This window comes from Myotis davidii, unplaced genomic scaffold (genome assembly GCF_000327345.1).
Source record: "Myotis davidii unplaced genomic scaffold, ASM32734v1 scaffold147, whole genome shotgun sequence".
Lineage (NCBI taxonomy): Eukaryota > Metazoa > Chordata > Mammalia > Chiroptera > Vespertilionidae > Myotis > Myotis davidii.
The window spans coordinates 111,815-136,276 of record NW_006383010.1 but is presented as its reverse complement, the minus strand read 5'-3'; the positions used below and the strand labels follow the sequence as shown (position 1 = coordinate 136,276).

The 24,462-nt window shown below is 40.1% G+C and overlaps 1 protein-coding gene across 1 annotated transcript; it reads left to right on the top strand.

Moving 5' to 3' along the window:
• Positions 1 to 131: 131 nt before the first annotated feature.
• GPRC6A (G protein-coupled receptor, class C, group 6, member A) lies at positions 132 to 14,111 on the top strand. Its single transcript, XM_006778414.1, has 6 exons — positions 132 to 413; positions 1,740 to 2,043; positions 2,847 to 3,683; positions 8,775 to 8,987; positions 10,089 to 10,212; positions 12,543 to 14,111. Exons 1-6 carry the CDS (start codon positions 220 to 222, stop codon positions 13,655 to 13,657), a joined length of 2,787 nt encoding a protein of 928 aa, XP_006778477.1. The 5' UTR covers positions 132 to 219; the 3' UTR covers positions 13,658 to 14,111.
• Positions 14,112 to 24,462: the final 10,351 nt, after the last annotated feature.

Below are 24,462 nucleotides of genomic sequence, written 5' to 3'. Positions count from 1 at the left end.
ACGCCTCCCACAAAGGAGGGTGAGGAAGTCTGATGTGTTCTTATTGGTGAAGAGCTGTTTTGACTCTCAGCAAGTATCTGAATACTGAGTGTTTCTGGCCCTTGACACTGTCCTATGCCTTCCATGGTGTTTACAGGGAAAATAGTTACATGTTGTTGGCACTCTGTGAGCTTCATGTTGCCTGAGAACTTGCATGAAGTGAGCAAATGAGTTAGAAACATGGCATTGCTGATTGTACTGATTACCTTCTTTGTGATTATTCTTGCTACTTCCCAGCCTTGCCGGACCCCTGATGACTTCGTGGCTGCCACTTCTCCGGGACATATCATGATTGGAGGTTTGTTCGCCATTCATGAAAAAATGCTGTCCTCAGAACATTATCCCAGACGACCAGAAATCCAGAAATGTGTTGGGTGAGTAAAGCCTTAAAGAACACAATTAAATTTCAAGCTTACACAGAGAGACCAGGTATGTAAACGTGTACTTGTATTGACATCTAACTTGTTTTAATAAAATCTAAACTCTCATATTTTTAAGTTGTCATAGTCTTGCTATGCTTCCTTAAAAGAGAGATGTTATCAATGCTATGTATATAACTAGCCTCCAAGTGCAGAAACAATGAATGATTTTACTAATAAGTTTATATATATTTTGCCTGGAAAAAATCCCAGAAGTCAGCTGAGAAAACCAAGAAGACACTGTAGTCTGTCCATCACAAATATACTTAACATGTTTACATTTCTATCATTCACAATATGGTTTTTGTTTTAAACATGGATCTATTATTTAATCCTTGTTTAAAATAGAGTACATTCAAAATTTTTCTGTATATTAACATTTTTGTCAACATTGCATTTATCTCGTTGTGTTTTTTTTAATCTAATTGTTTTATGATAAATTAAGGCCCTTCCTCAACCCAAAGTGTTCCTTCCTTGTTAAACATTTTACATGTAAAAGCTCGACTATAGAGAAGACATCAGGCACAGCTTAATATGGAAAAGTAAAGGGGGGTAGAGGATGTTACAAATAGATTTTCTTTAAGGAGAGCAGGATATTTGAATTCTAATTTCAGTTTGGCGGCAAACTAATTTTGTAGACTTAGGCCAATCGCTTAACCAGCGGTTCTCAACCTGTGGGTCACGACCCCTTTGGCAGTCGAACGACCCTTTCACTCGGGTCGCCTAAGACCATCCTGCATATCAGATATTTACATTACGATTCATAACAGTAGCAACATTACAGTTATGAAGTAGCAATGAAAATAATTTTATGGTTGGGTCACACATGAGGAACTGTATTTAAAGGGCCAGAAGGTTGAGAACCACTGGTGTAAGAGGTAAACAGCAACTGATGACTCATTCACTAAAGTATCAACCCCACTTTCTAGTGGGTTTCTTTTGTATAAAATTTTTAAATAAATGAAATAATCAATACTTTAAGAGTAACTCCCATGTAAAATTACATTATGGACTGATAATTATAAAATAACTAACTATATAAGGTGGGCAAAAGTAGGTTACAGCTGAGCCATACTGGCTGGGCTGGGTTTCTATATACCTTTTAAGGAAGGTTTCCATCAAAAATTATTTTTAAATAAGTAAAAGTTAGCCCCTTCAAAAGGTAAGTTTCCTTGATCCAGAAACTGTTTATTACGAGGCTGACATGTGGATAAAATAAGATATCATCATGTCTGTAGAAAAGTTAATTTCTGCTTTCAAAAAATTCTTCTTTCTCAACAGGTTTGAAATAGCAATGTTTCTTCAGACTCTTGCTATGATACATAGCATCGAGATGATCAATAATTCAACATTATTATCTGGAGTCAAACTGGGGTACGAAATCTATGACACTTGTACCGAAGTGACAGTGGCAATGGCAGCTGCTCTGAGGTTTCTTTCTAAGTTCAACTGCTCCGGAGAAATTGTGGAGGTTAAGTGTAACTATTCCAGCTACACGCCAAGGGTGAAGGCTGTCATAGGGGCTGGCTACTCAGAAATAAGCATGGCTGTCTCCAGGATATTGAGTTTACAGCTCATGCCACAGGTAGGTTTTGTTCTACCTCCCTACATTGGTTTTGATTCCACTCTTTATTATGAAAGGTCAGGGTAATTTGGGAAACTTGTTAGGAAGTTGTTTTTACTTTAAACTTTCCTTTCTCTTAATCAAAGAAAGGATGTTTCCCATGTGGATCAGATAGCAGACAAAGCACAAAGGGGGTAGTCACTTCTCAGTCTGTCTAGTTTCTGACCGTTTTCAGCATGATTTGGGCCAGACACAAACCTTTGAGGAGCTCAACTGCCTTGTTTCTGAAATACTATCAGTCAAGTGCTATAAAGAAAACAGAAGAGAGAGTGAGAAGGAAGGGGGAATGGAAGTCAAGAAGGACTTCTCAAAGAGATAATGTTTGAATGAGAAGGGGCAGCCAAGGGAAGATGGAGGAGGGAAGGACAGGATCTAGGCTAAAAAAAAAAATCATCATGTACAACGTTAACATGTCCAAAGAATAAAAATGGCCAGATCAGGTGAGCAGAAAGGAGCATGATAAGAAATGCATTTACGGAGAGAGGCAAAAGCCAGGTCATGTAGCATCTTGTAAACTGTGGTCATATTTGCATTTGTTCTGAGTATGATGAGAAAGCTTTGAGCAGACTGTGGAGCTACAGCTCTCTCTGTAATGCAAACCAAGAGCCAGGAGGTAAGGAAAGGGGCCTCTGAAGAACCAGAAGAGATTTTAGAAAGCCCTGCACTAAGTTCTTGCATCATTACTCAGAGTCAAGCAACACCTACTAGGCACAGCTGTCTGGAGCTCTTCAACACCATAACTAAAAGGTTCTGTCAATTTCCAGGTGAGTTATGAATCAACGGCAGAAATCCTAAGTGACAAAATTCGCTTTCCTTCATTTTTACGAACTGTGCCCAGTGACTTCTACCAAACTAAAGCAATGGTCCACCTGATCCAGAAATCTGGATGGAACTGGATTGGCATCATAACCACAGACGATGACTATGGACGACTGGCCCTCAGCACTTTTGTACTTCAGACCATGGCAAATAACGTGTGCATAGCCTTCAAAGAAGTTCTCCCCGCCTTCCTCTCAGATAACACCATTGAAATCAGGATCAATCAGACACTGGAGAAAATCATAGCAGAAGCGCACGTTAATGTCATCGTGGTATTTCTGAGGCAATTCCATGTTTTCAGTCTCTTCAGTAAAGCCATTGAAAGGAATGTAAATAAGGTCTGGATTGCTAGTGATAATTGGTCAACAGCCATCAAGATTACCACCATTCCTAACATTAAAAAGATCGGCAAAGTTGTGGGGTTTGCCTTTAGAAAAGGGAATGTGTCCTCTTTCCAGTCCTTTCTTCAAAATCTGCATATGTTTCCCAGGGATCATAACAAACCCTTAAGTGAATATGCCGTGCTCTTGTCTGCCTGTGCTCATGTCCCAGACAGTGATTTGAGTCAATGCATTTTCAACCGTTCTCAGGGGACTTTGGCCTACAAGGCTAACAAGGATGTAGACAGGAACTTCTCCCTGAGAAATGACTTCCTGTGGGATTACACGGAGCCAGGACTTGTCCACAGTATTCAGCTCGCTGTGTTTGCCCTTGCTTACGCCCTTCGGGATCTATGCCAGGCTCGAGATTGTAAGAACCCCAACGCCTTTCAACCATGGGAGGTACTAACTCACATACCCACGGAAATTCCCCGACCATAACTTCCTCCATGTCTTTCATTGCTTTAATTTGCAGTTAGAAGGAATGCTCTTAGTATTCCTCTTATTAGTCGACACCTTCAGTGTTTGAATAACCTGAATTTCTACCCTTTGCTTTTTGTTACTGAAGGTAATGGAGTTGTTATTTTACCTTTACTTCCTACTCTGACCCACAAAAGTTGTGTTCTTCTATTTTCCAAGAAGATTCTGTTGATGGTGCTATTTTCCTGGAGTTTATGGATTTCTATCTGATCTAGAGTTTGTCAAGGCTTCATAAGAATTACCTCTTTTCATGCTCTTAACAAACGCAAGATAGACCAGGCATGCTTAATGAGTCTTTTTATCATTACTAAATATTAGGGATGAGAAAACTAAGCTAGGAAGTGCCAGCAATATGATTCTAGTCTGGGTCATCTGACTCCACACCCTCTACTTTTCATGATGTCTCTGGTGACGTATAGTCCCAAAGCCTCCAGTTATGACTCTGACTTAGGGCAGGCTCTCTAGAACTGCAGTCTTCTTCAAATGAATGTTTTAGGTCAATCATAACAGTTCCTATGATATCTCCATTTAAAATGAAACACTAATTGTGTGTAAAAGACGCCTTTCCCTTTCTTCTCTTTGATTAGTTTGTAGAAACACAAGCTTAATGTGGCCCTATTTAGTGAAAATTTTTCCATTCTGTTTTTTTAAATGCCCATGAACAAGTCATTTAAAAGCAAATTGCTGCTTTCTGATGATAAATTTAACTCATCAAAAACAAATTCCTCAGTAGTATGTATTCAAAGCCGAACTTATCTGCCTTGAAGCAGAATCATGTTCCAAAAATATATTTGTTTTAAATTTAGGAAAAAATCTCAAACCTTCTGAAGAAAAGCCTGGAAATAGTATAATCTAAACAAAATCTGCTAAAATGTTTCATTTAAACACTAGAAGCCCGGGGTTGTGCTTTATGTCACAGGGAGTCTGTTTATCTAGAAACAAACAGAAACAGATTGCAAAGAGGAAGAGAGGATCCTTTGATCATGACGTGAGTGAGCTATGTCTGTGCCATATTCAGTAGGACAAATAATGCAAATAATGTTGTCTTTTTACGAGGCAATCTCCATAGACATTAAACTTTTAAAATCAGCAACAATTAAGGTCACTAATCAAAGCTACATTCCTAAAGATTATTTTTCCACTGGCAAAATTCACTAACATTTAAATAATAGTTTTTGAATGATTTTAGATTTCAAATAACTTTAAAGAATTTCATTTCTCCCAATATTTGAGGATAATCCTTACTTTGGCTCCACATTTGGTGATATTTGTGAACAGTACTCAGGGACAGAACAGCCAAAGATTTTGGCTTTCTTTTTAGTATTTTATTTTCCTTTAACTGATGATATATAAGGTAGTAAGTGATGTATGTGGAATGAGAGGAATGCCTAATCATCAAACTTCTATAAATACATTTATTTAGCAAATATTGGTTGGATGTCTCAATGTTCTAGACATGGTGCTTAGTGCTAAAAATATTATGGAAACCAAGACAATTTTCTCCCTAAAGTTCTCTAATGAGGCATGCAATCAAGCCATTAGGGATGGGAAAAAGACCAGTGTGGCCATCCAGGCTAAAATAGGGATGCCTTGTGCTACAGTATGACAACGAGGATGGAGAAACATGTACAGGGTGAGGCAAAAGTAGGTTTACAGTTGTTGTTATGGAAATAATAAAATAATTAATAAATAATAAAACAAGCATCAACTCTAGTTATGCATACTCAAAACTATAAACATACTTTTGTCCCACCCGGTGCATGGTTATTTAAGGGGAAGAATGAAGAGAGCATTTGGAGAGAAACTGCATATAAAGGATGATGGATAGAACTTGCTACAAATGAGACAAATATTTGAGCAACTGGTGTCATTTGTTGAGGTGGAAAAACAGAGAAGAGTGGAGGTCTGATTAGAGGAAGAAATATTTAGCATTGCATTTTGGAGATGTTGAATTGGAAGAACTTATATGAGACATCCTACGTAGCAATGGCAGCATGATATTAGTCCAGACGTCAGAAGAGACATGTTCAAATAAGAGAGTGATTTTGGAGTGATAACAAAAATAATAACTATAAAATTTTAGGGCCTACTGTACTAAAATTTTATCATCTGTAATTTTTATATTAGGGCAGGCCCACCGGACCCATATTCTTCCCACTCCATCTGAAAGAAGTGATAAGAGGAAGCGTTTCTGGTGACTGACACAAGAGTTTAGAGATGGAGGGCACCTCGGCAGCAGGGTCTGGCCCATGGTCACCCACACAGCGAGGAGTGAACCTGCCCCTGCTTTAGTCCAGTGGGCTTTTTGCTAAATCACAGAAAACTTCACAAAAGAAAAACACATAGGTTGGGTATTAGAGATACTAGGCTGCTTCCTCTGCTATTCTGTAGTTTACTCACATAGATACCTGTTTCATAAGCACAGCTTGCTGTGGAGATGGAGTGAAACATCAGACCCGTAGGGAAATGGAAAGCATCAACTACACCAGCTTATCTGGTGTGGCCTCCTGGGTTTGTGTTCACAAAGGCAGGTTATTAGCATACAGAGGTGAATTAGCTAATAATGGATATGCAAATCCTACTCTCTACATTTTGTAGTGTCAATTTATAGTGAATTTCGGAGTCTCGATGAAAAATAAATACATAATTGGTGGGAAAAAGCATGTAATAGATTAATAATTGGAGTGTTAATGTACAAACTGTACCTTAATGCAGGCAAATGTTCTATCGTATTTAACAAGTAATGAAAAGCACTGTGTTATTTGCCTCCACGCTGTTTCCTGTAACAACAAGCACAGAATTGCACTTATGTACATCGTACAATGTTATCATTATTTACAGAATGTATATGTGTCAGAACTCTACCCTGTAAAACCTAATTAAATACAAGGAAAAAACAGGTGGAAATTATCATTCAGACACAAGAGTGGAAAAGGATATGCTCCCTAAAGAACGGAGTTACTGGGGCGTAGGTGTTTTGCTTAAGGAAGGAACTGGGGGAAAAAATCAACATACAGGCAGAGGTGGGAATCTTGACAGCAGGCCCTCACTTATTCTTTTATTTTTGTTCCCTCCATTTATTTCTCCCACAAAATTGCTAAAATAGGATTTTTTTTTGTTAATTTCACCAGGTTAAATCTAATATCCTGCTATTTAAATGTAACACTGATGAATTTACATTCATTACATGAACTATCAAATCTGTGGGGATGTGTAATAAAATCAATATACTTAGAGATTTTACTAAAGTGACATTTGGTCATTGAAATGACTGTCACAGCTAATATATTTACCTTAAAATACAACTTGATTTTTTTATATTCTATTGACCAAAAAAAAATGAAGGAAAGAAACATTCATAAACAATTAACTGAGATGGAATAAAATGAGCATAATTCTATTCAAATAGAATAATTTTTGCCATGTTTCATAGCTTTTGCACCTAACAAAAGCCACATGGCATCATAGACCTAGATAACAAGCAGGCCTGGCATGTTCACAAAGGCTATTGACTTAGCCGTGATTATATATCAAGTTAACGGAGGAGCCAGAACTGCAACCTGTTTTCCTCCCCCAATGCCCAGTGTTCTTCCTCTGCAGCACAAGCTCAATGTGGCTGCCTCATTTGTCAGTAACACATTTCCTGTCCTGGTTTCATGGTATTCACTGTACAAGCTGGTTAAAAACAACAACAACAACAACAAGTAATTTTTCATTGCATTTCTATTCCCTCAAGTTAAAAATTTATTTAATATTAATATATTAAATGGAATTTAGAAGTCACGTACTCTGCACTCAATCACTGAAGCAGAGTTGAAGACCATTGGAGCTAATAAGATCCACATCTCCCGTATGACTAACCAAGTATGGACTTAGGGTGGACATTAGCAGTTCCCTTACACGCACCCATCAACCAAACTTCTCTGATGGGGATGCTACTCAGCACATGCCCAAGAGCAGGGTGCCGCTGTTACTGGGCCACCTCCCCGGTTTATAGCTCGGTCCCCTCAGCCTTCATTTTGGGGAGGTGAGCAGGACAACGACTGCTTGAATTACCCGCTCAGACTGGGCCAAGACCCAGGCCAATTGTGATTCTAGAAGGAAAAGATGCTTTCTGCTGCCTTTCATAGTGACAGATGGCACGTCAGTGATTACTTGTGAGTCAGAAAAAAACTAGTGAGAAGACTTTGAATTAATATATTATTAGGTGCAATGGAAAGACCATATAATGAAAGTCAAGATGTGTGTCCTCAGATAAGTCCCATTGCCTCTTGGCTAGGGGTCCTCATATAAGAAAAGAGGGAGATAATCCCTGTTCAACCTGCTTCACCAAGTTGTTATGAAGTAAAACAGTATCACAGATTTGAGTATTAGCAAGTAACATATGAATATCAGATGACATTGTTAGTTGATAGATTCAATATTTTTGTTTGCATATTGTCCCCATTAATTAATGACAGGTATAATAGGTATTAATATAGCCTTTATTAACCCTTAATCTGTGCCAGATATTGGGCACTCTTTACATTCATAATTATATTTAATCCTTCCAAAAACCCTATAAGGTAGGTTTCATTTACTTCATTTTACAAATGGAGAAGCTGAGGCCTAGGAAAAATTGTAACTGCTGAGATCACACCACTAATTAGATAGGGAACCAGAGTTAGAGTTCAGGCATCTGCCCCAGAGGACCCATCCTGAAATTCTGAAATGTGAAAAATGAATATGCTCAGATTTCAATGTTATGGTCTAGAGAAGCTACCATCCATAAACATTAACTTGCTTCTCAGATTCACAGAGCAAGACTTTGGCATAAATGAGGCTAGAGTTCTCAAATTGCTGTCTAATAGGTAAGAACCTTTGCAATGAGTTACCACACTCATTGATTCGAGATGTCGTTTTTTATAATTTGTAGATGATGTTTCTTGTACGGCAGTGTTATAATTTTAAAATTGATATAATGGATACACTTATAATATTTCTATTAGTGTTTGTTTCTATTCTTTTTTATAGTTACTAGATGTACTGAAAAATGTGACATTCACGGTTGGAGGAACGTCATTTCATTTTGATGCCCATGGGGATATGAATACTGGATATGATGTTGTGTTCTGGAAGGAGGTCAGTGGCCACATGACTATCACCAAGATGGCACAATATGACTTGAAGAATGATGTCTTTATCATCACAGACCAGGAAACAAAAAATGAGTTCAGGAATCTTAAGGTAATTGTGTTGTAGGTTGCTTTGTAGCACTCAAATTAATTGGTACCTCGACAGCAAAAGTCCTTGGCCCCACCACCAGGGCCTCCAGTGATCCTATAACCTATTCATTGTCCCCAACTTCTTTCCTTGAATTCCATAGCCAACTTTGTTTTTGTCCCTTGTACACACCCTCAATTCCTCTCTCTCTCTCTCTCTCTCTCTCTCTCTCTCTCTGAAAATGTGGTTCACTTTCTTATTTTCTTTCTGTCTTTCCTAAAATGTAACCATCTGCCCTAGCCAGCTGCTCAATGGTTAGAGCATCAGCCCACGCACCAAAACAAAGGGTTGATTCCCAGTCAAGGACATGCACCTGGGCTGCAGATTCTATCCTAGGCCCCAGGAGGCAACCAATTGATGTATTTCTCTCACACCTCTCTCTCGTTCTTGCCCTCCTTCCTTTCCTTCCACTTTCTCTTGAAATAAGCAATGGAAAAAATATCCTCCAGTGAGGATTAATAAAAAATAAAAGAGAAAGAGACCAATTTGCCTTTCTGATGGAAACACCCATAAATAAATATTTCACGGAGGTAGCAAAAACAAATAATACCTGAGATCAGTGAGGTCAGATTTCAAGATCCTCTTGTCAATATGCAGGCTAGTTGGGCTATCACCATTTCTGGTAATTCAGCAGAACCCATAGTCCAGGACATCAGATAACCCTAAATCTATTGACATCCCCAAGCTATCGTGTCTCTGCTCTCTCTTATGTGGGGGGATACAAAGGGCCATGTTGCTGGGAAGAAAGGTTTCACTGTTATCCCTGTAATGATGTCCGGCTTGTCTCATGGTGAGTCCTGCGGTTATAGCCGAACATCCTCCAGGCGTGTGAGTACTTCAGATTAAAAGTTTGCTCCGGAGGACCCATAAGGCAGTTTTACTATCTACAGTATTTTCTTTTATTTTTAGACTTATTCACATTCCTCCAGATCACAACACAATCCGATCACACTATTTTTTAAAAGACCAAAATACTATTTAAGTAAATATATCTTTACATGAAGTCCAAGTTAGTGGAAATAAATCTTTTTTAAAACCTCTTTGGGATTTCTTTTCATTTTGCAGCAAATTCAATCCAAATGCTCCAAGGAATGCAGTCCTGGGCAAATGAAGAAAACCACCAGAAGCCAGCACACCTGCTGCTATGAGTGTGTGAACTGCCCTGAAAACCACTACAGTAACCAGACGGGTAACTCCAGTCACTGCAGCCTGGGCAGTGACACGCCTGGGCCATTTCTCCTAGGCTGATATTTTGTTTATAGGAAACCCATTTTGGATTATTCTTTCATTTGGGGGAGGGGGAAGCATCTCATGCTTCTCTCCCAGATGAAACAGCAGTGAGATTTCATTTTATCTTGCAATTTGCTCTATTATATCAGCAGACAGGCAACCAATACATAGTAAGGATGTGAAAGTAACTTCACATGCAAGGGAAGATGACAAACCCTCAACTGGCTTCCTCTCCAGCATTCTTAAAACAGTGCATGTCCTCTGTCCATTTTTATCCATGTATCTCCCACACAGACATGCCAACTTGCAGTTGGGGCACAATAGCTATAAATAACCAATGCTGAATTAACTAAGCCAAGCACGATAGAAATCGATGTATATACAGAGGTTTGCTTACCCGGGAGATCTCATTATTCTTACCCCGAGGCAACAGTGAAGCCTGAAAAAGAACCTCTGTGAGACAAGGGGGTGGACTATTGACAGAGATTGGATGCTACTAACTGATCATTTGCCAAAACCTGTTAACAATTTGACAACATCAGAGCAATATACACATATTAGAGAACAGGAGTGAGGTCAGCAGCCTCCGGAACCCTGAAAGGAGCTATCAGCACTTTATAAGTCAAGCTGCTTTAATTAAAAGCATCCTATTCCCTTGTTAATAGTAGTATTCCTATTTGTCCTATAAAAGCTGAGAACCCAGAGCCCAAATAGCCCCTGAATGCTTATTCTTTTTTCTTATTGGCTCCAAGGAGAAGCATCCCAATGTAAACATTCCAATATCCATGTTCTGTCATCGTTTTACAAAAATGCCATTTATCTCAAACTGGGCTGTGCTGTGCTGCATAAATAATTAGGTAATTGGGCGGGGGGAGGGGCGGTGAGGGAGGGTTTCCAGGTGAAACAGTATCTACGACTGTTTGCCAAGTGGGATAAATGAAAACAACAAGCGAGTACATAGCATTTATTTCTCAGAAAGATGCACAAAGTCTTTCAAGGATACAACCTGGGTTGTCTTTTGCTAACCAGGGCAAGTGGCTTCCAAGAACAAGTGTAAAAGACTGAGCACAACTTGGGAGGAAAAGCAAGGATGTAGGCTAATCTGAAAGGATATCATCCCCGTTCCTCTTGACGTCTCCGGTGCGCAGCCCTTTACACAGGCAGGGCCGATAACTGTTGGCTGAATGAATAAAATGGCAGACACTGGCAGCAATGGTAAAGGAAAGGCAGGGAAGAAAGGATATTTGTAGCGAAATTGGATTTGGTAAGAGGAGGAGGCTGGGAATGTAGAGTTTATAAATAGAAACACAAGGTTTCTATTTGAGGTTAAGGCGGAAGAGAACACAGGTGCTGTATAACGCTGAATGGGCACTGTGGAGTGGAAGCAGATGGACGCTCATAGCAAGGCTTCTTAGAAGTAGCCGGGACCCCATCATTAGGGGGTGGAAATGGGGAGCAAATGCAATCACCCTCCCAGAAACTCCACGCTATCAACTATCAGTGCTGCACCTGTAGTCAGAATCAGCATAAATCATTTCCAACCTTATCACTGCGAGCAGGAGGCTCAGTGCCACTAACACCCCCTCCTCCCCGCCAGGGAAAATAAACTTTAACTCTTATCAACTGTCATTGATTACAATCTTGTGTTATCTCGCTTACAGAGGGCATTGGGGTGACCCAGCCATATTGTCTCTGCTTCTGAAAGAACTGCAGCCCCTTTGACAATAGCAGCTCCCACCACAGTGTCTATAGCCTGACATGCTCCACACAAAGCACCTCATATCTATAATCTCACTGAAGGCAGCACCCCAATGACGCAGAGTTGGTTTTTAGTTTTTAAGAGAACTGCAAATAGGCTCGGAAAATTCAATGAGCTTGTTCAATATTACAGGACTCACAGGTGACAGAGAAAAGGACTTGAGGATATGTCTGATTCTAAAGCTTTTATTCTCAACAGAGTCCCCTGAACAGCCATCTATAATAGCAAGTTCACAACAGACTAAAATCTATCCTGAGTATAATAATTTCCTAAAACCCCACAGCCTAGCTGGCTTTTTTTTCCTTCTTTTTTTTTTTTCTTCCTTTCCTCCTTTTCCCTCGCCTTCATCTGTCCTCTCTCACTTTCTTTGGGTTCGGTGCAGGCTTTATTTTAATGAGTAACCATTGTGACCATTATCGATATCCATTTTCTAGTCCAATCTATGGCTGAGAAGAATTCTATTTGTAGAATGCTGGACAATCACCTCGTTTGAATGTTTGCAATGTAACCGAATCTCCTCTGTCTTTCAGACATGGATCACTGCCTTTTATGCAACAACGAAACGCACTGGGCCCCTGTAAAGAGCACCACGTGCTTCGAAAAGGAAGTGGAGTATCTCAGCTGGAAGGATGCCCTGGCTGTCCTGCTCCTGGCACTCTCCCTGCTGGGAATCGTGTTTGTTCTGGCTGTTGGCATAATATTTACAAGAAACCTGAACACGCCCGTTGTGAAATCATCTGGGGGATTAGTGGTCTGCTACGTGATCCTCCTCTGTCATGTCCTCAGTTTTGCCAGTACCGGCTTTTTCGTCGGAGAACCACAAGACTTCACGTGTAAAACGCGGCAGATGCTATTTGGCGTGAGCTTCGCTCTCTGCATCTCCTGCATTTTGACCAAGTCCCTGAAAATACTGCTTGCCTTCAGCTTCGATCCCAAGTTACAGAACTTCCTCAAGTGCCTCTATAAACCGATCCCCATCATCTTCGCGTGCACAGGTATCCAGGTGGCCATTTGCACCCTCTGGCTAATCTTTGCAGCCCCCACCGTGGAAGAGAACCTCTCCTTGCCCAGAGTCATTATCCTGGAATGTGAGGAGGGGTCCATCCTTGCCTTTGGCACCATGCTGGGCTATATTGCCGTCCTGGCCTTTATCTGCTTCCTCTTTGCCTTCAAAGGCAGGAAATTGCCCGAGAATTACAACGAAGCCAAATTCATCACGTTTGGCATGCTCATTTACTTCATAGCTTGGATCACATTCATCCCCGTGTATGCCACCACCTCTGGCAAATATTTGCCAGCTGTGGAGATTATCGTTATTTTAATATCTAACTATGGGATCCTGTGTTGCACATTCTTCCCCAAATGCTATGTTATTCTTTGTAAGCAAGAGACTAACACGAAATCTGCCTTTCTCCAGACGGTGTACAGTTACTCTTCCCACAGCGCAGGCAGCCTGGCCATGAGCCATGTCTCACTGGACTCCACCAACAGCAACAGCACAGCCCCCAACCCCGGCTCTGGTGGCAAGCCTGCAGCCTGGCCCAAGAGCAAAGATCTCCAGACGCAAGCATGTGCGCACATATGCAACGAGAATGTGACAGGGGCACCTAAAACTCGGCCTCGAAAACAAATTTCAAGCATATGAATGCATCCTAAGAGGTTGCATGTTCCAGAATAAAATGTATCTAGGGTCTTTGCATTTCAGATGCGCATTTACTTTCCGGGCAACTGTGTTCTATGCATTTCTTCGCTGCCACTATTTTCACTAAGTTTTGATTGAACACCACCCCCATTTCCAACCACTTGTTTAACAAAGAAAGTAGATCCCTCAACCTGCAACTCACTTTATTCCTTACCACTTCCATCTGCTTCCATCTTTACCTCCTTCCCCTTAAGCACACAGCTAAAGGTATCTCTTCTGTTCAAAACTAGCCCATAATATAGCATCCTTATTCTATCCTCTACCAGTTCTTTCAAACCTCTTTGTAGGGTTCTCTCCTTGTCTCTTGAGCATCTTTACCTCCTCACCCCACCCCCCTGCTCAGTCCAGTTGAACAAGCATTTGAGCAGTTTTCATGTGCCAGCTGATATGCTAAATACAAAGGAATAGGAAGATCAAGGCATCATTCCTGACTCCAGGGAGCTCAAAATCCAGGAGAAGACTGTCACATGTAGACATCTCCAATTCAGCATGAGAATTCTGTGATTGTAATATGCGTAGGGCCCTATAACAGTTTAGTGAAGTGGCACTTAGCCACCCTGGGAGATGATGGAAGGGTTACAAAGAAGTCCAAATAAACGATATAACATATAGATGAAGTCCTGAAAGATGAATAAGAGTTTGCTAATCAAAAAGTACAGAAAGCTATTCCAGGTAAAGAGAGGAAGTGGGAGCAGCAGCAGAAAGGATGTTGAGAAGGTATGTTCAGGGGAATGCAGTCATTTTGGTCAAAATGAATGCCAAAGACTGGAGTTCTTCTATAAGGAGCTTAGGTCTTCACCATGTGGGTAGAAGGTGGCCATAAAAGTATCCAGTAGAAAGATGATAGGTTCCAAGGTCCATGCAGGAAGATCACTCTGATGCAGGATAGAGAATGGAGTCTAGCTGAGGGAGGTTTAGGATCTATCCCAGGAACAGAAAGGAGAATACATACGTACATGTAATCAAGCTGTATAGGAGGTGGCTGTTTACTTGAAGTAGTTGGTGAAGGATAACATATAGGCTTCTAGTTTGGTTTATTGAAGGGTGACATGGAATACAGGCGGAAGACAGGTTAAGAGTAGATGATGAAATATTGAATTTGTAGTGACTGGAATAATTTCAAAATGTATCGAACATTCATATGAATGTAAGACTCTGAGGTCAGGGGATAGGTCAGGGCTGGTGATAAAGATTTGGATGCCACGTTCACATCACTCCCATCCTTATAAAACAGTTAAACACACAAAATGACAATGACTCTAGTGCTGATATTCTCTCTAGCTACCCCCTCCTTTCCACAACCGAGTGTTTGAAAGGATAATGCCCATGTTGACTTGTGACCCGCTAGTCCTGAACCTACTCAAAACTGGCTCCTAGTTACATCACTTTGCTCATATAGTTCATAGAAAAGTTACCTGTGACTTTTTACCTGTCAAATTCAATGGTCATTTTTAAGCATTCACTGCCCTTGAATCTTAATAACATTTGTGGTATAATTTCTCGTTCTTCATTTCCATGATATTTTAAAGCTTTCAATTAGCAAAATTCTTCAATCTGATGCAAAGGCTCTTTTGGTCCTACTCTGACATCCCTCACCATTTAGTTTTGATGTTTGTTGCTGGTATGCCTTCCTCTATTTGACTTTTAAATGTAAGTATTCCACAGACTTCCAGTCTCAATCTAAATCCCTTTTGTGTCAACACACCTCTGGCTACAATATTACCCAAATCATGTATTTATTAAAGATAGATCATTAAAATATTTTTCTTGATTTTTAGAGAAAGGACAGAGAGGGACACAGAGAGAAAACATCAATGTGAGAGCAAAACACCGATCAGCTGCCTCCTGCATGCCCCCACCAGCGGCTCAAGCCTGCAACCCAGGCATGTGCCCTGACCAGGAATCAAAACAGCAACCTCTTGGTGCACCGGAGGATGTCCAAACAGGCGAGCCATGACCAGGGCCAACTTCATGTCTTAACTTTGACCCAAACACCTCCCAAAGCTACATAGTCCAGGTTACTCTCTAACCAACCTACCTGCTTGTTCCTCTAACACTTTGAAGTCAACATGTCTAATACTTAATTCATTATTTTCTTCTCCCAATTCCTCCTCCTTTTTTTTCATTTCTCAGCATGTTGTGCCACCTTTGGACTAAGTGGAACCCTGGGATTCATCCCATCCATTCTTTTTTAAAAATATATTTTACTGATTTTTTTACAGAGAGGAAGGGAGAGGGATAGAGAGTTAGAAACATGGATGAGAGAGAAACATCGATCAGCTGCCTCCTGCACACACCCCACAGGGGATGTGCCCACAACCAAGGTACATGCCCTTGACCAGAATCGAACCTGGGACCCTTCAGTCTGCAGGCCGACACTCTATCCACTGAGCCAAATCCGCAGTGGTCCTCTACCTTCTGGCCCCTTAAATACAGTTCCTCATGTTGTGACCCAACCATAAAATTATTTTCGTTGCTACTGTTATGAATCATAATGTAAATATCTGATATGCAGGATGGTCTTAGGCGACCCCTGTGAAAGGGTCGTTTGACCGCCAAAGGGGTCGTGACCCACAGGTTGAGAACCGCTGGGTTAGGGCCCTATCCATTCTTGATGCCACTACCTACTTCACCCTTCTACACCTTTCATTCATCATCTGACTTTTATTTTCTAACTCCTGCATTTTCTCAAAACCTCCCCATGATCTCCATCCCTTTGACTGCTTCTCTAGTCTAGTCCTGCACCACCTCTTTCTTAGGTTGTTGCAATAGCCTTCTAATTTGACTCTAGTCTCTCAATGTTTCATTCTAAACATAGAGATCTCACTAAACCTTCCACTCATTTCCGCTAGATGTTTTTATATAACATAACAACCTCTATTTGCTACCCGGTTGTTTTAAAACCTGCAATAAGTCCAATCTCCTTATCCTGATGTTCAGACTCTTTCAAGTCCAGCAGCCTCATCCTGCTTGGTACATTACCCACGAGAAATGGCCAAGTGCTGGTGATTGTCCCTATCATACCCGCTGTTTCACATCTCACAGCCTGCCTCTTCTCTCTGCTCTGACGTCCTCTCCACCCCCCGTGCTCCTGGAGCACTCCAGCTCATCCACCAGGTACAATCAAGCCTTCCTCTCTGTCTCTGCCACAGCACCCACTACACTTTACTGCATTTACTTGTTTTTATTTTAATTCACTCAACTAATATTTATCAAGGGTCTACTATGTACCGGGCATAATTCTATGAGTAGGAAATATGAAAATGATAAGAGACAGACAAGTTCTCTCCTCTCAATGAGTTTACATTCTAGTGTGTTCACCCTTGTGCAGTGAAAGTTAACTCTTCTTTAGTAACAGCTCTCTCAAATGCTCTTTCCTCTCTGCTGCCATTATTATCATCACTAATGTAGGCTCTTATGGCTTCATACCTCTCTTGTAGAAAGATCCCAAATGAGTTACAGACTCCAGGATTCCCCTTCCAATACAAAGACTATATTATCACAGACCAATCTTTCTCTAGTTAGCTCCAATACTATCATTCTTCTATTCAGAAAAATTTAATAACTTCCTATTGCCTTCAGACTTACGTTAAATTCTCCTACCTTGCTAAGCAAGACCTTCCACAGTCTTGCTTGAAGTGAAGGTTAAAAAACAAAACCAGATGTTAATCCTAATTTGCTACTTAGCCTAAATGTAATCACATACAATATGGTGACTGCCTCTCATAAAATTGTTAAGGTGTAAAATATGCTGGTGTGCATGAATGTCTTAAAAATGGGCAATCTGAGATTTCACTGACTCATTGCTCTGTTGATGTGAAAACAGTTTCTCCTATTGACATTAGAGCAAAACTGTAGGAGAGCTTCCAGATTCTTGGGTGTGATCACGTAACACAGAAATCCCAGCAGTGTTGTGCCAATAGAACAATGAAGGAAGTATTGTTTCATAAGAGTTGTGAGTTTTACTACAATTACATAGCTTTCAACAATTATTCCCAAAGGAACAAAGGCTGGTCAACACAAGAAATTAAGTTCCAAATTCCATTAACTCTAAGTTAAATGAGCTTCTTACTCTTTTTGGAATAAAGGGTTTCCTATTTTACATTATAAAGGCCATACCTAAATTTTTTAAAGAAATAAGAAAATAAAACTAAGCAAAATAACACACAAAAAAGGGATCTTTTCTGCCTTAGCTGGTTTAGCTCAGTGGATAGAGCATCGGACTGCAGACTGAAGGGTCCTGGGTTCAAATCTGGGCAAGGGCACAGGTTGTGGGCTTGATTCCCAGTCAGGGGCATGCAGAAGGCAGCTGATCAATGATTCTCTCTCATCATTGATGTTTCTATCTCTCTCTCTCCCTCTCCCTTCCTCTCTAAAATCAATTTAAAAAAATTTTTTTAAAAGGAACCTTTTCTGGGAAGGAAGCTAAATAATGTAGTTAAATTACTGAATGTGTTTAATCACCAAATGAGAAATACACATTGTACTGTAAATCTGATTCTATGGAAAATATAACACTTCAAAAGAGTTATTATTTTTTTTTGGAAGAAAGAAAAAGGAGACATATATAATACTCTTTGTAATACTTTAAGCAATAAAATAATAATAATAATAATAATAATAATAATAATAGAGTTATTATTGGCATAGTGAAAGCTAGAGAGAAGAATTAATCATTCTATTCATAAAAAACTTTAAAATTTTATATTTCTTGATTTCTGTTCATGGGAAACAAGACAAAAGTCAAGGAATTTATTGCATCAGTAGATATTTTTTAAAGTATAAACCAAGTTTTAGAACTTTTGCTGATGCTTCTTCTGTTGATGTCTACTTTCTTTCCTTTTAAGTACTCCTCCTCCCCACCTCAAAAAATATATATACCCTACTTGACCTTCAAAGTTGAGGGAGAAAATAACAAATCACTTTACTAAGCACATGAAAGAGAGTTCTTTTCCTGCTCTCTAAGACACAGCGTGTGTGCTGTGCTGGGGCTAACCCTACCCCTGCTGTGCAACTCACCCAGAATGAGCTTAGCAAGGCCCAAATCCATGCTTTTAATGAAGTTCTGGTGGAAGCTAAGAAAACAGAAGTTACCAGTTAGATGTGCAACCAAGGCTTTCGGTGGTGATGGGGAGAAGAAAACTATCCTATTTTCATTGGGCGTGGGTGGGTGAATTGGTACATAAAAGCAATGACTGTTTAATAAATCGCGGTATTCAGATAGTGTATATGCTGATAAATCACACACACATTTCTATCTTCTGGTAATAAAATTTTCTCTGTAACTGTATCCAGGAGTTTGAGTGGGAAAAGCAGAGAGAAAGGGGCCCTTAGAAATGTTGGAAGAAGAAATGCTGTACGCACACAGAACTCCCCTGAAGCTCCTTGTCAGGAACACTTATGTGTGTCCTTGTTATTGTTACCAAGCCTTAAATCTGCCACAGTTTCCTTACGTGGAAAAATGATGATAAAAATACTTGCCCTGTCTACCATGTAAGGTTCTTATAAAGATCAAAAGAGATAATGCACATTAAAGTGCTTTGAAAGCCATGAATCACCATTCAAAATATTATTACTATCCTCATCACTGTTATTATTTGTTTTCACAACAATCTTGTGAGGTAGGTAGCTATTACTCAGGAGGAAATTAAGGAACAGTAAGATTTTGTGTCGTGCCTGAAGTCATATAGTTATCTGGTGGCAGAGTTGATATGAATTCAGACACCCTTACCTACTACTAGACCATATAAATTCATGCACACTGAAAATCAGAAAGAGAAGAGTTTGCCAGGGTTGTATATGGACACCTTCTCATGCTTTGACCTAAAATGTTTAAACTTTTAAAGAGATTTATTAATAATCTTACAGACATCCAAACCAAACTATCAGGTGAGAATCATAAACCTGTTTTCCAGTGAATCAATCAAAACCAAATATGGAGGTGGGGACCAGATATTGTATTCTCAGACCTTCAAAATTTGTTAAATTTACCAGTTGGGGAATAGGAATTATGTACTGTAGATGAACGCATAATTCAGAACAACTTGGTGGGGGGCGGGGGGCAATTTGTTGATATCTATTACAATTAAAGGAACAGTCTTTGACTTAGCCAACTCCCATGCTAGGAATTTAGACCTTAGAAATAAAATGTCAACTACCCAGAGATATCTTTTTTTGCAGAATGTTCTTTGTAACACTCTTTACAATAATTAAGATTTTTTTAAAATCTCAAACACCTTAAATGTCCATAAAGAATCCACTATTCAATGGGACATCGGATCAATAAAAGACTGTTCAACCATTTGAAAAACTGAGGTCAGTTTCTATGAATAGATATTAAAAGAGCCTCCATTCGTTGTGAGTGATAGAAACCAGTTGCAGAATATAATATATATATATATATCGGATTGTAAAGAAGTATCTAACTGATGAAACTGGTTCCCCCTCAAGAGTATGTGACTGAGCCCTAGCCGGTTTGGCTCAGTGGATAGAGCGTCAGTCTGCGGACCAAAGGGTTCCAGATTCCATTCCAGTCAAGGGCACATACCTCGTTTGCAGGCCCCTCCTCAGGCCCGGCCCTGGTCAAAGCTCCTGCATCAGGCAACCCATCGATGTGTTTCTCTCAGGTCAATGTTTCTCTCTGTCTTTCCCTCTCTCTTTCACTCTCCCTAAAAAAACACACAAAAAGAAACAAACAAACAAAATCCTCAGGTGAGGATTAACAACAACAACAAAAAAACAAAAACAAAAAAAAGAGTAAGTGATTGAGTAGATTCACTTTCTATGTTTCATAATTGTTTTATTTCAGAATAAAATTTAAATAAAAATAATTTCTTAACCAGTCTATTTGTTGATTTGGTGTTATTTCAATGAAAATCATGTTTTATATAATTAAAAATAGAAAAAAAGACAAAGACTATTCTAAAACAGAATGACAATGAATCATAAAGATAAATAGAAATAATCTGTGTCCACCATAGAAATAAAATAAAATATAATATATCTTTATAACTAAATATTAAGATGCTACCTAAAAAGATAAATATAAGATTGGGTCACAACATAGAAATGGTTTATGAACTAAAAAGTGAAAATTATAAAATGTTATGAGCACTCTAATTAGAATTCTGTATAAATGTGCATAAAGGTTCTATAGAGAAATAGAATTTTTTTTCAGGATATATGAATATGGAATAATTTTATGTTACCTTAATGTTCTTTTAACAATATATATTTAAGTAACCTAATGGAGTTTATTGAAACTTACTGATGAGAAGAGTAAGAGTGTTCCCATCAACTTGCAGCTCTATTGCTACTAGTGAGGGCGGAAGTACACTATTAAGTGAATGTGATCAATGTGAACTGGATGCCATAAAAGCACAGTTGTTTTCTAATAAATAAATGCCAGCGTCAATTGTCTGGAGATTGAGAAATAAAAATTCAATGCCTAAAACCAAATCTATTTTTAGTGAAAAGATTATTATAGAATGTCTGTTAGATTTACTTTTGAGGGGGTGGTGGATATGACACTAAGCTCATAATTTGATTTCAGGCACGTCACATAACCACTTAGTAGCTCAGGTTAAATAGCCATAGTAGTTTCACTTTTTCTTCTGACACCTGAGAATAGTCTATATTTAGAATTTTTAACTACCAAAAGGAATAGAAAAAAAGAGAGAAAGTATATGTGTTTGAGAATCCAAATACACACTGTGAGTTAATGGAGGGCAAAGAAAGAACTCATCTTCTTCATTTTCCATGAATTTAGTCGAATACCCCTATTCTGTTTGGTGTTTGTAGAACAATTTGAAATACTACTGCCACCTGGTGGGCAATAACGCTTTTATTTTTTTGCTTATAGATAATACGGGCATGAGCAAAAGTAGGCTTACAGTTGTGAGTAGGTGGAACACAGTTTATTTGTATGTTATTATTTATGAATTATTGTATTATGTATTTGTATTACAACTGTAAACATACTTTTACCGCCCTGTATAACTGGAACTAAGACCTTCAAGGAACACTTGTAGAATAATCTCATGATAAACACTAATATTAATGTTTTTATTTAGTCCAATACTGATGAATACAGGCATTAAACTAAAATACATATTTTACTAGTTTACCAAACATGAGAAAATTAAAAATAGATATGCAAAGATACATTCTTAGAAGCAAATAATATTTTTACTATCTTAAATTTTTTTTAAGAAATCTATTGGCTAAATGAAATCACCAGTCTATCAAAAATAATCTATACTAATAAAAGAGTAATATGCTAATTAAACCAGACATCTTCCGGACATCCTTCCAGGCGTCCTTCTGGACAAAGCCACAGTGGTGGGGGGTCGAGGCAGAGGTGTTTAGGGGCAATCAGGGCGGCAGGGGAGAGTGGTTAGGGGCGATCAGGCCAGCAGGGGAGAGCAGTTAGGGGTGATCAGGCAGGCAGTCAGGTGAGCAGTTAGAAGTCAGCGGTCCAGGATTGAGAGAGGGATGTCCAGGATCTGGCCTAAACTGGCAGTCGGACATCCCCTGAAGGGTCCCGGATTGGAGAGGGTGCAGGCCGGGCTGAGGGACGCCCCACCGCCCCCCTCCCCCTATCCTACCCCCCGCACGAATTTCATGACCGGGCCTCTAGTATAACATAACAGGCAATTTTTGACCAAGGCCTCCAAAGTCTGTTAATGTAATATCCCAATTTTACCTGAAAAAAAAAGTATAGCATCTCTTTTAAGTTAATTATCTTCTATTCTTTTAAAAATACCCTTCCAGCCGAAACCAGTTTGGCTCAGTGGATGGAGCGTCGGCCTGCAGACTGAAAGGTCCCAGGTTCGATTCTGGTCAAGGGCATGTACCTGGGTTGCGGGCACATCTCCAGTAGGAGATGTGCAGGAGGCAGCTGATCGATGTTTCTCTCTCATCGATGTTTCTAACTCTCTATCTCTCTCCCTTCCTCTCTGTGAAAAATCAATAAAATATATTTTAAAAAAATCAAAATTAAAAATACCCTTCCAAATTAAGAATAGAAGAAACATTATTAACCTAATCAAATCTATCTACTTATACTGGGTTAAATAGTAACCCACCTCAACTCCAAATTCACATCTATCTGGAACCTATGAATGCGACCTTATTTTGAAATGAGATCCTTGCAGATGTAATTTGGTTAAGGTACAGTCTGTCATACTTGGTTAAGGTGCACCCTAAACCCAATATCACTGGTGCACTTCTAAGAAGGACATTTGGACACAGGGGTAAACACAAGAGGAGAAGGCAATGTGAAGACAGAAGCAGAGACTGGAACGGTGCATCTATAAGCCAAGAACACTAAGAAATGCTGGAAAGCATCCGAAGCTAGATGAGGCAAGGAAGCATTCTTTCCCAGAGCCTTCGGAAGAAGCATGGTCCTGCCACCACCTTGATTTTGAACTTCTAGCCTCCAGAACTGAGAGAAATTGTTCTAAGGCACACTGTCTGTGATGTTTGTTTATGGTAGCCTTGGGAAACTAATATACCACCCAAACTCTCAAGGCACTTGTCTTAGTCCATTCAGGCTGCTATAACAAAAACAGCATAAACTGGGTGGCTTATACACATCAAACATTTATTTCTCATTGTCTTAGAGGCTGAAAGTCCAAGATCAAGGTGCTGGCCACGTCCAAGTCTGCTAAAATCCCACTAATGCTAAATTCCTGAATGGCCGTCTTTTTACTGTAACCTCACATGACAGAAGGGACAAGGGAGCTTTCTTGGGCATTTTCAATAAAGGTACCATTTCCATTCATGAGAGTTTCACCTTCATGACCTAATGACCTCCCAAAGGACCCACCTCATTATACCACTATCAGGGCAGTTAGGATTTCAACATATGAAATTGGTGGTAGAGAAGGCCGGGAGATGGGGATATAAACATTCAGACCATAGCACCTATACTAGACTTTATAGTGAAACTTTAAAAGTACTCCCATTAAATTCAGGGACAAAGTCCACTATCATATCTTCTCATAAACATTGTTCTGGAGGTCATAGCCAATGATTACAAGGCAGTATAAAACTGGGAAGAAATCAACTCAAATACAGTATTATATTTATGGAGAAATAACCAAATGTATATTAAGGATATAAAAGAGAACCTGAGGGTAGCGGGGTGGGGGTGGGGGTCCACCGTTGCTGCCTGGCCTGAAACACGGCCCTCCTGCCCTTCAATTGCCATGGCGGGGGTACGGGATTGTGGCCTGGATTGCCCTCTGGCCTTCCCACCCTCGATCCCCATAGTGGTAGTAAGGAGTTGATGCCTGGCCTGCGCCCCGGCCCTCCCTCCCTCTGATCAATATGGCGATCACCAGAAGCAGGCCAGACAGCAACCCCGGCACCGGGGGTCCACGGTGCTGCCTGGCCCGGAATACGGCACTACCGCCCTCCGATCGCCATGGCGATCGAGGGACACAAGACATCCCACCCTCGATCGCCATGGTGGGTGTCCGGGGTTGTTTTCTGGCCTGGTCTCTGGCCCTCCAGCCCTGCTATCGCCATGCCTATCATCAAAAGCAGGCCAGGAGCATCCCCGGCTCCCAGGGCTCCACGGGTGCTGTTTGGCCTGAAACACTGCCCTCCCGCCCTCCTATCGCCATGGGGATCGAGGGATGCAGGATATCCCGCCATTCAATTGCCATGGTAGGGGTCCGGAGTTGCTACCTAGTCTGCGCCCCGGCCCTCCTGCCCTTCCATTGCCATGGTGGGGGTCTGGG